The 12,859-nt window shown below is 45.5% G+C and overlaps 1 protein-coding gene across 1 annotated transcript in view; it reads left to right on the top strand.

Annotated features, from left to right (window-relative positions):
- NID1 (nidogen 1) overlaps positions 1–11,865 on the top strand; it is a 77,292-nt gene extending 65,427 nt beyond the window's left edge. The window contains exons 15-20 of the mRNA XM_046652181.1: positions 1,501–1,627; positions 5,316–5,487; positions 6,457–6,614; positions 7,857–7,980; positions 8,704–8,816; positions 9,799–11,865. Coding sequence (XP_046508137.1) covers positions 1,501–1,627; positions 5,316–5,487; positions 6,457–6,614; positions 7,857–7,980; positions 8,704–8,816; positions 9,799–9,920 — 816 coding nt within the window. The 3' untranslated portion in view covers positions 9,921–11,865. The remainder of the gene's footprint in view (positions 1–1,500; positions 1,628–5,315; positions 5,488–6,456; positions 6,615–7,856; positions 7,981–8,703; positions 8,817–9,798) is intronic.
- Positions 11,866–12,859: the final 994 nt, after the last annotated feature.

The raw sequence follows: 12,859 nt of genomic DNA, 5'->3' as shown, positions 1-12,859 counted from the left end.
AATAGCCATCCTAATATGTGTAAAGTAGTATCACATTATGGTTTTGATGTGTGTTTCTCTAATGATTAGTGATGTTAGCATCTTCTCATGCACTTGTAGACCATTTATATATCTTCTTTGGAAAAATGTCTATTCATATCCTTTCCCATTTTGCAATTAGATTGTTTTTTGTTCTTGTTATTGAGTTGTAGGGGTTCTTTATATATTCTGGATATTAACCCCATATCAAATATATGATTTCAAAATATTTTTTACCCTTCCATGGGTTGCCTTTCACTCTGTTGATTGTGTCCTTTTATGCACAAAAGTTTTTGATTTTGATAAAGTCAAATTTATCTATTTTTGCTTTTCATGTCATGTCCAAGAAATCATTGCCAAATCTGATGTTATCAGGCTTCCCCTATGTTTTCTTCTAAGAGTTTTTTAGTTTTAGCTCTTACATTTAGATCTTTGATTCATTTTGAGTTAATTTTTGCCTATGGTGTGAGGTAAGGATCTCTGTGTCCTTTTGTGACCTCTTGAGGGGGAAGTGTCTGCTGATAGCCTGATTTTCCCAGTAAAAGACCATCCTGGTCCTCTACTTCTATGGTCCCCAGAGCCTCAATTTTCACTTCCACATACATTTTACAGTAATCTGTAAGTGTCTGCCAAAAAAAACCCAAAAAAGCCTGCTGGGATTTTTATATAGATGACATTGAATCTTTGGCTCTATTCAGGGAGAATTAATATCTTAGCAATATTAAATCTTACAATCTATTAAACTAATTTATCTCTTCATTTATTTGGGTCTTCTTTAATTTCACTCTGCAATGTTTTGCAGTATTCAGTGTAGAATCTTGCACATTTAAAAATATTTACTTTAAATACTTTGTTTTTGATGCTATTATAAACTTTATTGTTTTAATTTTTTATTTTTTGCCAGTATGTCGAAATGCAATCTCATATTGACCTTGTATGCTGCAACCTTGCTATATTCAATTATTAGTTATAATAGTTTTATAGATTCCCCAGGATTTTCTACATAAACAATCATATTGTCTTAGAATAGAGTGATTTTATCTCATTCTTTCCAATATTTATGTCTTTTATTTCTTTTTTTATGATCTTCAGGTAGACAAAGATTTCTTAGACAATATGCAAAAAGGATTAGCCATAAGAGAAAAACTAATAAATTGAGCTTAATAAAAATTAAAAACTTTTGCTCTTCAAAAACATCATGAAGGAAATGAAAAAGCAAGCTACACGCTGAGAGGAAATATACATAAACGTACAGACCCACAGACACATATTTATGTATACGTATATGACGAAAGATTTTTGTCTGAAATATATAAAACCTCCTACAACTCAACTATAAACATTTTAAAATGAATAAAAGACTTGAAGGCACCTCATAACAAAAGGTATCCAAATGGCTGTAAGCGCATGAAAGAGTCCACTATCATCAGTTACTCAGATGCTAGTGGGTGGACCACTCTCACCACTGGTCTGAACTTTCAGGATAAAGTCATCATTGGACTGGCCTTCGACTGTGTGGACAAGATGGTTTACTGGACCGACATCAGTGAGCCGTCCATTGGGAGAGCCAGTCTGCATGGTGGAGAGCCGACCACCATCATTCGACAAGGTGGGCAAGCCAATATCATTCTTCCTTTTTGATTTTGCTTCTAGCAGCCAAGTGGCTCTTGGGGAAGAGCCAAGGAGCGGAGTGTATGGTTGCTTACAGGATGTGGTGATTTGAGAGAAGCTGGTCCTCAGCCTCCGACACTGCCCTGTTGCACCTTCTCTGAAGAGTCTTCCTAGGACTCATCATTAAATCATGAACACTCCAGCTGGGAATTGTTGCTAGCTTAAGAAGGATAAAATTAAAACGAGTTAAGCGCCCATGCCTTTCTCTAACAGCTTATGTGGTCAGTTTTAATGAACAATAAAAGCCAGACTCAACCGTCCAGTCTGGATACACATTTGTCCCTCCGGCTGCTGAGCCTAGAATTGACCCTCAGAGTGTCTGCCCCACGGTGTGCTCCATTAGGGTCTTCCCAAAGGCAACCGGCAGGTGAGTCTAAAGTTGGGAGGGTCACAAGCATATTGGCAAATATTGTCCCTGAGAGTTGAGTCCATGCCCAAGACAGCTTTCAAGTTAAAGGGTTGTCACTTCAACCTGTAACATCGTGGTGGGAGGGGTCTCCTCTTTTCTACCTCACCCCTACTGGCACTTGCTCAGACTGCCTGTGCCAGAGGAGCACGGAAAATCAGGATGAACTTTCACAGACATTTCTCAGTATTTTGTTGCATTACGGATGACAAAGTGCGTGATACTTTGGCACAGCCTACCCCTCAACATTTAGCCTCAGTTCCTTAATTTTTGGATGCCAATTTAAGTCAAGGACTCTCCACGTTATTTTAATGCCTGCATTCAACAAGTCAAGACTGTTTTATGTGGTTACGTTTGATCAAGATTAAAGACCATTGCAACCAAAATCCAAGGGCCTGTGAAAATTCCTCGCACAGAAAAGGTCGAATATTACATGTTGCTTATTCAGTGACTCATCAGCTGACTTGCAGATATTTTCAATCAAAAGATATTGTCGTGCCAATGACATTTATTGTGTAAAATCATCTTGCTTCCTCTGCAAAATACTCAAATCAAAGATTCATCTTTAAAATATAGGAGGCTTGTTTGGTGTTTCTCTTCACTTGGGGCTGAATGTAGCTTTTCCAGTTTCCAATTTAATGTTTCCCTAACAAGTGATGTTTTGAAAGGGTCCCTGTGCCTGTGGAGCAGCCCCGGGGCATTTTTTTCCTTCCTTGGCTCCTTCACAAGGGATGATGCAGCAAGAATTAAACTGAGGTTGAGCTAAATATGTCTGCTTTTGGACATAGACCCCAAATCCTTTTCCAGAAGCCAGTGTGCTATTTAAATAATGTCTGCTAGTTCTCATGGTTTGGTTTAATGAACAGAAGTTTGAAAATATCTTTTCACATCCTCTCTCTCTCTGTTAAAAGTGTTGTTGCTATTATCTATGATTTGACTTCAAAATCCAGTGGAAGAGGGGAGTAGGTCACTGTTTGCTATTTCCTGTTGCTTTTGGCACTGATAACCATCCAAGAAAGCTTTAAGCACAGTAAGAAACATTCCAGGCAAAAGCCTGCTGTGAAAACACAGAATTAAACCAGAATGTGATCTTTGTAGAAGAAAGATCACTGGGAATCTTTTTTTTTTTTTTTTTTGGTGAGGAAGATTGGCCCTGAGCTAACATCATGTCAGTCTTCCTCTATTTTTTGTATGTAAGATGCCGTCACAGCATGGCTTGATGAGTGGTGTGTAGGTCCATGCCTGGGATTGAACCCTGGGCTGCTGAAGCAGAGTACATGAACTTAACCACTATGCCACTGGGTCAGCCCTGGGAGTCAATTTTTTTATTTAAAAAGAGAGAAAGAAACTTCCACTTAAGTCTTCATCATGGTACAGGTTGGGACACCCTTAGTGAGAGAAAACGGCAGTAGTTAGCTCGTCTTTTTCTTTTCTTCCTTGTTTCGTACAGTCTGAATCCTGGGCTTCTCTTTCTTTCCTTGAGTTAAAGTCCTAACCAAGTGTCTTTAATTTAAAGCGTCATAATCCATTGCCTTTCGACATAAGCAGGATGGGCTATAGTGCCTGCCGTCTTCCCGTCTTCTCCCGACTGTGCAGGAAAGGATGAAGTTCCCCAGGCCCTTCCTTTGGTACCGTCACCCGCAGAGAAGCGTTTTCCTGGTTGGGGGAGAAGTTTGGTTGCGCTGGGGTTTGAAGTCGGGACCAGGGCTATTTGTCAGGAGACAGCATGACATGGAGTTCCTTCCAGGGTTCCCCTGGGGTCTTGTAAAGAGACTCACTGAACAGCCCTTCCTCCCCTCTTCCATGTGTGTCCAAACAGACGCCGGCCGGATTTATTCTGGCTTTGTCGGAAAGTTGGAAGGGGCCTTCGGAGGCCAGTCTTGCCATCTCTTCACCTCGAGGGACATGGGAAATATTTTAATACTTTATAAATCTCTACTTTGGTTTGAATAATAAGGACTTTGTTCAACTGCTGTTTCTAATCCTTAATAAGCTTCATCTTGTGGGGGTCCTTTCGGGGGGGACTTTGACATTTCCAGCATCCACAGTGACGATGTATTAGGAGTACAGCGAAAGGAGGCTGAGGGCCCGAATTGCTTGTGTATACGTGTTGGGATGATTTCCTCCTTCCCAGATCCCCCAGGAAGGGCAGCTTCCTCCTCAGCCTCCTCCCCTTCCAGTTACACTTCCAGCCATGCTAAATGGCCTTCAGTTCTCTAATCAGTGGAGAGGAAAGAATCCCAAGTGACAAGAGTAAAACCCTGGTGGGGTTTTAATTTTTAATTTGATTTTATTTATAGTCAAGAAACCATTGCAATCTCGAACTTCTGACTAGGTTAGTTGGGCCCTGAAGGTTCATACCATAGTCAGCTTACCCTGTGGCAACCCCTCCTGGCTTGACAATCAGTTACTTATAACCAGTAAAGACTTCTGGGAGTGTTATTTGTGATCACTGACACCCTTTCTTTGTACACTTAATACTTGTATAAAAGTTATAACAGCTATGATTTCTTGCATATATTATTTCTCTGAAATGACCTTTTTTCCCCAATAATTAATAAATAAGATAAATCTATTTGTTCCATTTCCCATCTTAAGATCTTCCTATGCCTCCTCTTTGCCTGTGGGATAAACTCAAAGCTCATTAACACGGGCATCCTAGCTTCATCTCTGGCCACTCCCCCACCTTCGTGGTCTCCAGCCATACAGAATTACATACAGTTCACTTCAAGCCATGTTCACTCCTCCTTTATACGTATGTGCTTGTTCCACTGCCTGGAAAACTCTCATCCGATCTTTGCCTGACACACTCTGCTTGGTCCTTCAGGAGTCATTTGCACGAGGTATCACCTCCCCCAGGAATCCTTCCCTGGTCTGCCCAGGCTGAGTCCAGTGTCCCGTCTCCAGGCTCCCATAGAACCCAGAACTCAGTCTGAACTGTGGTTGGCTGTGGACTCATTGAAGGCGGGGCCACAGCTTAGGCCCCGTTATGGGCCTGGTTCCCAATGTGGTGAACAGGTGGATGCCCACCAAGTGAATGAGTGGTGATGGTTAATTTGTCACTTTGAGTGTTGCTTTTCTTATAGACAACAAGCATTTCACATTCCCATTTGTTTTCTCAAAGTGCAAGGATTGGGCTCCATGTGAAGTAGCACTAAGTAATCAGAAAAACCTAGTCTTGCCTGCTTGAAAAATGGAAGTGTTCTGTGTTTGCTTCTAGATCTTGGAAGCCCAGAAGGCATTGCCCTTGACCATCTTGGCCGCAACATCTTCTGGACAGATTCTTACCTGGATCGAATAGAAGTTGCAAAGCTGGATGGCACCCAGCGCCGGGTGCTGTTTGAGACTGATTTGGTGAATCCCAGAGGCATCATAACGGATTCCGTGAGAGGGTATCTTTATGTAAATCTGTGTGTGCATCTTCTCTGTTTGCATCTGCCCGTTTGGATAGTCTCAAATGTTAGGTTCTAACTCCGGCATTGCTCTCCTGAAATGAGTGAGTCCAGGATAAATGAATCTACAGCTGGTGGCTTATAGATATCCACAGTGAAATGCCAGAACATTTATTATAATACCCTGTGATCATGGACTTGGTCCATGCCGTGGTCCACTTTCAGATCTTTTACCAAGAGACTTTGTTAGTTGACAGCTCAGAAATTGGGTATTTCCATTGGGTTGAATGGAAATCAACACCCAAGTTGTATCAACCCTGGAAGATCATCAGAGTAGCACAAATGTACCCCTGGGACTCTTCCTGGGGGCCAACCCAGTGTGAACACCTTGGAGACCCCTTCCTGTGGGTTTTGTCAGCACATCAACGCTTTCTCTCTCTTTCCCTTACTGCAAGCTCTAAATCGTACACACCAGGCCCTTGGCTCCTTGACACTTGGATTCCTTCCCTTTGAGACCACATCCCTTGTTCTGTGGCCACTTGGCCACCTCCCTGAGGGCAGGCACTGTGACCACCGCCTCTGCCAGCATCCCCTTCTGTGCCTCAGCCCCTGGGTCTGCTGTGCCTCCCTGTATGGTGGCAGCATATGGGAGTTCCCATGTGTTTATATCAGTTGTGTTGTTCTGTTTTGTTTGGTTTTTTAACAGCTTTGGGGAGACATCATATGTCAGTTATGTTTAAAGGGAGTGAATTCATTAGTAACAGAACAAACAAATTTAAATGAAGAACCAAACTCAAGTGTCTTAGTAAAGGAAAATGTGTCTTATCACCTCTGGATCCTTTTTAAGCATTCTGTTTCAGTGTCTGCTAACGTCTTCATTGCAGGTTCTTTTAAGTGTTTTTTTAATGAACTTTTTCTCATGCATCTTCATCATTTCTCTTTTTCTTTTCCTTCCTTTTCCTCCTCCAGGAACCTTTATTGGACAGATTGGAACAGAGATAGCCCCAAAATTGAAACTTCCTACATGGACGGCACAAACCGGAGGATTCTTGTACAGGATGACCTGGGCTTGCCCAACGGGCTGACCTTTGACGCCTACTCGTCTCAGCTCTGCTGGGTGGATGCAGGTGACGCAGAGCCCCAGGCCTGACTCCTGGGGTTGGAGCAGTGCTTTTTTTTTACCAAACAATTATTGTTACCCACTGTGAGCTACGCCAACCTGTATGTCAAGCGGATCTGTTACGGGGAAGAGGGCATAAGAGAACCGTTTTTCTTCCTTGTACAAAAATAGCTGCATATTTTTGCTCTGAAATGTATTGTTTCTGTAGGCTTGATGCTGTCCAGGGAGAGTTCTCAATCTTCTAAGTCAGGGGTCAGCAGACAACAGCCCGTGGGCCACATCCAAGCTGCCCAGTCGGTTTTGGTATAACCCAGCAGCTATATACGGCTTTTACATTTTTAAATATCACATTTTAAAAGGTAGTATTAATGCCTACATAATGTCCTTGATTTCTCACAAAACCTAAAATAATTGCTATCTGGCCCTTTAAGGCAAAGTTTGCTGACCCCTAGAGCCTGTCCTCATCCTGATACCCTATTAAGCAATTCATGGCTTACATTCCTGCAGCTCCCGCTTATCCCCTAGGGCTTAGCAGGACTTGAAGCAAAAGAAGAAAAAGTAATGCAGTCCTGGTGTGTGCCCTTGCCCTGGCAGATTTGAGGTGTCCCTTGGCCAGGAATGTGGGCAGGATGCTCAGTCGCGGAGGAACGTCACACATCCGTCAAGTCTCTATTGAGTACCTGCTCTGTTCCAGTCACTGTCAGGTCCCTTGCAGGATGCAGGGACTGCATCTCACCCTTGGGGAGGACAAGGAGTAGAGCGCGCACAGTTAAATGAAAACACAGGTCTTACGGTAGTCATAGTGCAGGCATTGATGCGAGGCTGTGCACAGCTGCTAGACCAGGGGTGTAGTTTAGCACTTCTTAAGGGCTCTCAGTTCTGGGAGGGAGGGTCTGGAGCTTCAGGGAGCGGGGACTTGAGCAAGAGCTGGAAGACGACGCAGTTCCTACTAAGTCCCCCGCTGGCCCGGGAATGGGTGAAGCGATGTGAGGTTCCTCTGCCTTAGTTCACGTCTCCCCTTCACAATCAGGTGTGTGTGCCTGAACCGAGGTGACTGTGACCAGTGACAGGGGCAAGAGAGGATGAAGAGACAACTTTTGGATTTTGAAGAGCAAGTCTCATGTGTTCTCTAGGATCTGTCACTGTAACGCTGAATTTCTCTCATTCTTGTCCTCGTCACTCTTGTTTTTTGATACAAAGGGGCCGTTTCTTGTATGAACAATGAGTGACTTGTTTTCTCTCCACATAGGCACCAATCGGGCGGAATGCCTGAGTCCCAGTCAGCCCAGCAGACGCAAGGTTCTTGAAGGGCTCCAGTATCCTTTTGCTGTTACGAGCTATGGGAAGAATCTGTATTACACAGACTGGAAGACGTACGTTCGCTGCTGCAGTGTGGGGGCCGGGGCCCGCCCTGCCGCCCTGTCTCTGGAGGCCAAGCCCTTCCCATCTGGCCTCTTGGCTTGACCTTCCAACCTCCAGAGATGCCCCGTCTGCCTCGCCCTTCTGGTTGTCAGGAGACGGGAGACAAGGGTGAAGGAGCGGGAGGGCAGGGCCCCCAGGGGAGCAGAGGTGCCGTCTATCATCTGGATGCTTCCAGATGGGCAGCTTCAAGTCTGTAAACTTGGGCTTCCTGAGCATATCTGTTCTTCACCCAGGAGCTGGCCCAGGGCCGTTTGGCTGTGTGCTCCATGCCTTCTCCATGCCCCTACTTCATTATATTTCTTAAACTGCAATATTCCCACAGCCCCTTCTTGCCCACCCCTTCTTGCAAAAGGTGCAGGCTGGCGGGGGGGGGGGGGGGGTGGTGGTTAAACCGAGCAAGAGCTGTGGCCAGGGGCATCTGTATAGAAGGCAGGTTTCCCAGCTTGGAATTTCGAGCCGGCAGGGAGAGCTAGCTGATCTTTGTCCTTTTTTAAGAAGCCAGAGAAATGCAGGCTTGATCCAGCCCGGGAGGCAGGAGGGGTGTCTAGGAAGCAAGGCCAGTGTATCTGTTTAGGGCCTCCAGTTTATCCCCAAAACCACAAAGGAGGCTGCCCTGGGGAGAAAAGTCCAAGCATCACACGTGTTTTTACCTTCTGCCCTTTGGTGCTTTGTAGGAATTCTGTGGTTGCTGTAGATCTCGCTATTTCCAAAGAGACGGATACCTTCCACCCCCAAAAGCAGACCCGGCTGTATGGCGTCACCACCGCGCTGTCTCAGTGTCCCCAAGGTAACTCACCCAGGCTCTTCCTGGGTAGGGGCTGAGGGCACCCTGGGGCTCGGAGCCCACACCCAGGCTGCTACCTCCACAGCCTGTAGTAGTGCTGATCACATGGCAGGTGAGACACAGTCCCTTCCATCAGGGTGTTCATTATTTAGTGGGCGAGCCAGATAACTCAATAGAAGACATTAGGGAATGAAGTGGAAAGTTGGTGGATGAGAGAGGAAAAGGATTGACTCTTGGGCTGATTCCAGAAGAATGTGGTCTTCAGGTTCCAAATAGGGACATCAGTGTCAGGATCTCTGCTACTTTAAAAGTCCATCCATTTGGCCTAACAGCAACAACAATAATTAATAATAATAGTAATTGCAAACATGGATGTGGTGCTTACTGTGAGCTGGTAACTCCTATGCTAACTAACTAAGAGCTTTGTATTCGTTAGTTCATTTAATCCTCATGGCAACCCTAGGAGGTAGGTGCCATTATTATGCCCATTTTATAAATAAGGAAACTGAAGCCACTTGCCCAAAGTCATACAGCTGGTGGGGGCAGAGCCGGAGGGAAGCTGGGCAGCTGCCTCTGGAGTCTGTGGTGTGCTCCCTCTCCAAGACCACTCCTCCCACCTGCTCCCCTTCTTGGCTTCCCTCCTCCCCAAGTCAAGTGTGAAGCCAGGTGGGCAAGCTAAATAGAGAGTACTTTGTGCTTTAAAATTCCACCTCGCTGTTAGAAGCAGAGCTGGACGGCCCTCCCTGTGATCTGTTTAGTCGTGTTAGTGGTAAATCTGCATAGCCCCCAAATCAGTGTTTTTGTCCACCTGGCAAATCCTTAATGACGAGGAAACAGCCAGTAGATAAGCTTAGCTGAGCGCCTAGTACAGCCTTCCCTGCTCCCCTGGAGCCCTCACAAGCCTGGCCTCACAGAAACCAAAAAGGGAGCTAATACAGAGGCCACTCACTTAGATGGCTGTTGAGCTGGTTTCTGCCTTTTCCAGGTCACAACTACTGCTCAGTGAACAATGGTGGCTGCACCCACCTCTGCTTGGCCACCCCAGGAAGCAGGACCTGCCGTTGCCCTGACAACACCCTGGGAGTTGACTGTATCGAGCGGAAGTGAAGACAAAAGTGCCTTGTTCCCTCTCCAAGTATTTCACAGCAACACCTACTTGAAAGGGTCCAGACTGAAAACGGTCTGACCTGGTGGCTGAGTGGCCACCAGGCCCTGGTCAACCCAGCTTGAGCCCCGACAACGTTCCCCTCACTGTTCCCCAGAACATATGCCCTGGGCTTCTGGAATGGGAGTCTCTACCCATACACAAAGACAGAAAACTCCCTTGACCCCAGCTCTCAGATAGCTTATAGAGCCCGAGTGAGGGTTATATGCCCCATCCCAGAGCTCTGGAACCTTTCCCCAACCTTAGCACCCCAGTGGTGAGCAGAACCCCCCCAGGCCTGAGTTGCCCCCTTCTGTGGCCTTATGAGCTCAGCCTCACTCTGAGCTACCGTCCTGTCAGCTGCTCGACGTACCAGCCAGGGCCACCCAGGCAAGGCTGTGAGTGAAGGAGGGAGTTAGCCCTCCCACACTTTTTCTCTTGGTGCTCTGATTTCCCTAGCTCTTTATCCCCGAGTTCCATACCACCTGCATCCTGCTCGAGGTCCCCATTATAGTAAGCGCGCCTTGTCTTTTGATCACAATCCATCCCATCCTAGGGACATATGGGTGTGTGGTAGATGAGAATGAGTAGCCCCTCCCAAATGATTTATTGGCATTTCAGCTGTAGCCTTTGGTAGTCAAAGGCTTCAATCAAAGGAGTATCCAGTGGTACGACTTTCAAGGTGTAGAGTCAGATGTTTGAGGGTAGGGATTCTTTTGATGTGCCTTAAATTATGCCAAAGATTACCAAGTTATTCCTCTTCCCCAAAGCACCTGGATCCCAGCATCTGGTCTCCTGGGCAGCATGGCCCCACTGCCGGCACCCATGTCCAGCCTCCTCATGAAGACCCGTCTGAGACACAGGCAGGGGCTGGCACCAGTGATGACCCCCGTCTAGTCCCTCACCTCTGGCGATCACTCACGAGAGCCAGTCTACAGTCAACCATGAGCTTGCCTCTCCTTTGTTTCTCCCTCTATCCGTGGCCCTTGCTGGCTATATTCTCATCCGAAGACACAATCCAGGAGGGCCAAATTGAAGACTTACACTCGTGATCCAGACCCTTGTGTGCTCACTGGTGTGATTAAAGGGACCATTGGCCACATTTCATCTTTATGTTTCTACCATTTGTTTAGAAAACATCTCCTGACCATATGAATAGCTAGTATTATCTTTTTACCAACTGCTTCCTGGAGTCCTAACATAGAAATTTTGGATTGAAAGCTGAGCACAAGGATTTTGAGTGAGTAAAGACTGGGGTAAGAGGGTAGAGAAGAGTCAATGAAAAGCATCACGAAGAGATTAATCAAGAGCAGGAATGGAAAACCCAAGAAGAGAGGCTAGAGGAGGGTTAACAGTAGCAATAAGAAAAACTTTTAAATAACTCCAAAGAGAAAATGGCCCATGTTGCTAAAGAACCGTTATACTTGAGGACATGGAAGAATTTGTCTGACTTTCTCCTTAGGGGAGAGATCCCTCCCCTGCAAGCCTCAGTACACTTAGCCCTCCAGCCCACTGGAACCTGAATCGGGAGAGAGCTTTTCCTTGAATAATTAGCATTTGTTTTGAGAGGCAAATATAGCCCCAAGAACACAAGGTTTGGGGAACACATGGGTCTTTTATATAGCCCAACCCCATAAATCAATTTCACTTTCTTTTTATATTTATCATTCCATATCAAGCCTTTTATATCAAATATTTGTCATGTTTTGTATAATTTTTATAACTACTTTATTCATTTTACTAGATTCATTCTAAAATTTTTTAAATGGTAAATCCTTAAACTGTGGAAACCACTGAAGGTGCTTATTAACTGTTCCCCCAGATTTATACAAGTATTGGGTGATTCCTTGAGTTTACAGCTGTATAAATATTAGAACAGAAAATAAAAATTTTTTTGTTCGTTAAGAAAATCTTCCTCTATCTTGTTTGAATGAAAAGAGTTACTGTCGGGAGGCTGACTCACAATGGAAAGATAGCCATTTAAGAATCTGCAGGGGCCGGCCCCCTGGCCGAGTGGTTAAGTTTGCGTGCTCTGCTGCGGTGGCCCAGGGTTTTGCCGGTTCGGATCCTGGGCCTGGACATGGCACCACTCGTCAGGCCACGCTGAGGCGACGTCCCACATGCCACAACTAAAAGGACCTGCAACTAAGATATACAACTATGTACCGGGGGAATTTGGGGAGATAAAGCAGGAAAAAAAAAAAAAGATTGGCAACAGTTGTAAGGTCAGATGCCGATCTTTATAAAAAAAAAGAATCTGTGGAACCCCCAGCATTACAAGGAGGGGTGGTTTGTTTCCCAAGTGAGTCCATGAAAGACTTAGGGGCTTGCAATTGATTTAAAAATTAATACTATCAGAGGCCCCAAACCACCCTTTTGGACATTGTTTTCATTTTTTAGAAAAATGTGTCTTAGCTGCAGGCAATAGAGAGAGTTTCCTGATTCAGTTCTGAAGATGAGCTATGTTTATTTCCCCTCCTCACCTTTAGAAAGAACAAAGACACGTCCCTGACACTGGCCGTGGAGTGAGATCCCTGGTCTGTCCTAAGCTGCCGCCAGTGGGCAGTGCCACCCATGCTGGCCCCTGGGCGGGACGAGAAAGGGCCTCTGACTTGGACAGAGTAAAGGGGGCTCAGGAGTTGCAGGAATGAGGTGCCCAGAGCTGCAGTTGTAGAGAAGGGAATTGGTGATAAGGGCCTCCTTTGAAGTGGCACCATCAGTGGAATCAGTTACAGCCTGCCAGTGTGAATTTCTTGAAGGGGACAACTTGTATTAGGGCTAAAACTTACAGCATTTTGGTTAAAACTTAGTTACCTAAAGCTGATATCAGGGATGATGATGGCATACGTAGGATGCTCCAGGGATCTATCCCTCCATCAAACCAGTGACTGAACTGGCAGCA

The sequence above is a fragment of the Equus quagga genome, chromosome 2 (genome assembly GCF_021613505.1).
Source record: "Equus quagga isolate Etosha38 chromosome 2, UCLA_HA_Equagga_1.0, whole genome shotgun sequence".
Taxonomy (NCBI): Eukaryota; Metazoa; Chordata; class Mammalia; order Perissodactyla; family Equidae; genus Equus; species Equus quagga.
Note: the sequence above shows the minus strand (reverse complement) of the source record. Positions and strands in the feature narration are given on the sequence as shown.